Source organism: Electrona antarctica, assembly GCF_951216825.1.
Source record: "Electrona antarctica genome assembly, chromosome: 16".
NCBI classification, from domain to species: Eukaryota; Metazoa; Chordata; class Actinopteri; order Myctophiformes; family Myctophidae; genus Electrona; species Electrona antarctica.
The window spans coordinates 27,364,094-27,367,455 of record NC_136797.1 but is presented as its reverse complement, the minus strand read 5'-3'; the positions used below and the strand labels follow the sequence as shown (position 1 = coordinate 27,367,455).

Sequence of the window (3,362 nt, the reverse complement as noted above, 5' to 3'; positions counted from 1 at the left end):
GCATGTATTAGGCCAAAGGCAACATTTACCAGTATAAACTTCAGACATTTATTTAAAAATGTTTAATAATCGACTTACAAGAACAGGCGAGTGGCGAAACATATATTACTATATAGATTATTAGCCTATTGACTGAGCTATATATATACCAATATCATGAAGCTCACAGCAATATTATATACAACTGAAACTATCATTTTCTGCATTTTAATGTCTGCATGTTTTTACTGGAGAGAGAGAGAGAGAGAGAGAGAGAGAGAGAGAGAGAGAGAGAGAGAGAGAGCGCTGCTGTCTGTGCAGTGCACTTGTCAAAGTTGTCATGACATATTGGGGAGAGTTAAGCATGGTTTATATTTCGTCGTACGACGGCGACAGGGAAGAACGTTACTTATACCGTCGACCACGACCCGCCGTCCCCCTTTAAGCCAGCAGCAGGCCTGGGGGCTGTCTCATGAGGGGGTCTGAACTAGCTTACTTTATGAAGCCATTCAGAGGATGTGTCATCTCCAAGCAAAAGGTGTCATCTCGATTAAGCCTGAGTCATTTTATTAGCCTATTTTGGATTTACTTTTGCGTATTTTTTTTCAGTGAGGCTCGATCTTTCCTCATTGGGTTCTGAAAAGTTTTCAAAACGTTTTTTTTTCTTCTATTCTTCTTAACTTGTGTTCTTGAGAAACATTTTGAACATTCGTGAATTTAAATTGTGTATAGGCCTACAGTCTGTAGCCTAAATTCACTTTGCACAATTATTCAATTCAGTATTCCTCATCACCGACTGAAATGATCATGGCTGAGCGCCTGTCATCCTCGGGCCGTTTCGTCCAAAGTCCGGTGGTGGTCAACCCCAACAGACTCCACAGCATTGAAGCAATATTGGGATTTAAAGAGGGCGGCATGTTTCACAAAGCAGCTTCCTACACCACCATGGCAGAGGCAGCTTTGACAAAATTGGATGCCGAACGGAATGCGAATATAACCCCTGCGGCGAAGAAAGACCATCACTCAAGTTTTGACGGTAGGCTCGTCGAAATTATCCAATTATTGTTATATGACTTAATGACAGCCTATAGCAAAAAAATGATGTAGACCTATAGGCTATTCTCATTGACTGATACTTTTAAATTGTGTCTACTTTAAATGGCACAACATTGCGACATATTTTTCGTTCTGGAAAATAATAACGACTAGGCCTATACATTATTTCAATAATAATAATAATAATAATAATAATAATAATAATAATAATAATAATAATAATAATAATAATAATAATAATAATAATAGGCCTAATAATAGCCTAATAATAATAATAATAATAAGTCTATTATTGGATATTGCTTATTAAATTAAGCAGAGTCTGCTTAGCAGATATATATTGACGTAATAGTTGTGTGTGTTAGCAGGTGTGTGTTGCGCATCTGAAGGTCCCTTCAACCCTGACTCGCATCATGACGGCGACGGTAAACTGTCGGACGATGAGATTAACCTAAAGAAGAAACAGCGGAGGAACAGGACGACATTCACCACCTTCCAACTTCACCAACTAGAGAGAGCTTTCGAGAAGTCCCACTATCCGGACGTGTACAGCAGAGAGGAGCTGGCACTGAAAGTGCACTTGCCCGAGGTTCGAGTGCAGGTAGGCTACTGTCTGTAACTGTAGAAAAAGGTATAGTGGTTTTCAACCTTTTTCATATCAAGGGCCATTATTCATTCTGCATTTGAACCACGGACCACCACCATTTGATTAGCATCTCAGACCCAAAACTAAAGAATATTTTGTTATCGTTCGTTGCCACACAATTCTATGCTGTTAATTGGCAAACGTTTATCAATTCTTTATCAATTCTGTAATTGTGTGGACTTATTGTAAATTAAGTAGGCCTATTGCAGACGTTTAGCAATAATTGAACTCTTGAGAGCATAAAATTAAACCAAATGGACCCCTTTCATTTTACACTCTCAAGAGTTAAAGCTCTAATATAAGGGTCCATTTGGTTATACCAACTCTCCATCATTTAGCATGGGGACCACCTGGAACCCCCTCCTCAAGGACCACTGGTTGAAAACCACTATAGCCTATAGGGATATATATAGGCTATAACCTTTTTAATCCATACAAATACATGATGTGTTACCTCCTTGTTACACATGGTGCTGCATGTGGTCGCTGATAGTTTCATATACGTTAACATACCCTAAGTAGCCTATAGATTTTTAAAAGGGGCCGCCAAAATATAATACAAATTACAATAAGACTGCAAACTGCATGTCTTTGCTGTTGTTGTTTGATTTAAAAAAAAATATATAAATCAGTGCAATTGAACAACCTTTACATGTGTGTTGTTTCGAAAATACTGAAACAATGAAAAGTATAGTAAAAAGCACTTCGGACAAAACCTCTTAACTCCATTGGACCCTCCGTCTGCTGCAGCTAAAAAAGCATGACTATAGTCTCCACCTCCTCTCCTCCTCTCATGGAAGTAATTGACAATATATAAAGTCACAACTTTGATGAGGCAGTATTACTTTGTTTTCAAAATATAAGGTTTTCTTCATTTCCTGTAAAATGAACATTTTGGAGTTAAGTGGTTTGGTTTCTTCCCCACAGCAGAGAGGTATATGAATTTAAATGTATCTTTCCTCTGCAGGTGTGGTTCCAGAACCGACGTGCCAAGTGGCGGAGGCAGGAGAAGCTGGACGTGGTCAGCTCCATCAGACTCCCGGACATCACACCGCCCTCCCTGCTGAGCCTCCAGCGCCCCCTGCAGGAGCCCTGGGTGACATGCAGCCCCGTCATCAGCAGCACCTGCACCTCCACCTCGCTGCAGTCGCTCCCTGGCCTCATCACGGTCTCCTCCCAAGGTCTGCATCCTGCTGCAGGCAGCTACACACCTCCTCCTCCTCCTCCTCCGTCAATGCACTCCGCCCTTCCGCCGGCATCCTTTCTCAACCCTGCTGCCCTGCAGGGACAAGGCCATCATCATCTGTCCCATTTAGGCTCTCCTCTTCCTCCTCCTCCTCCATTATACCAGGGCTCAGGTTTCATGGACAAGTTGGCCCTAGAGGAGACGGACACTCGCAACTCCAGCATCGCCTCTCTGAGGATGAGGGCTAAAGAGCACATCCAGTATATTGGGAAGACTTGGTAGATATGGTTAAAATGGTCCTACAAGTTCAAGGTTCAAGGTTGTAGCCTACTTTATTGTTAGTATGTCTTGTGTAAGAGTAAAACGTATTTGTGTTGTGGCTTCCTTCAGACAATGCAGCAGCATAGATAACATTCAAAACAACAAAAACACAGCAAGCACAGCAAACAAAGTTATAGACTAAAGAGTGCAAGAAAGATGGTTGGGATGGCTTTT

The 3,362-nt window shown here is 41.3% G+C and overlaps 1 protein-coding gene across 1 annotated transcript; it reads left to right on the top strand.

The window, feature by feature from the left end:
* Positions 1-786: 786 nt before the first annotated feature.
* Positions 787-3,149, top strand: rx3 (retinal homeobox gene 3; the record flags this gene model as incomplete). The annotated part of the gene is made up of 3 exons (XM_079525282.1): positions 787-1,015; positions 1,425-1,636; positions 2,649-3,149. The coding sequence occupies 3 exons, from the start codon at positions 787-789 to the stop codon at positions 3,147-3,149; spliced, it is 942 nt and encodes a 313-aa protein (XP_079381408.1).
* Positions 3,150-3,362: the final 213 nt, after the last annotated feature.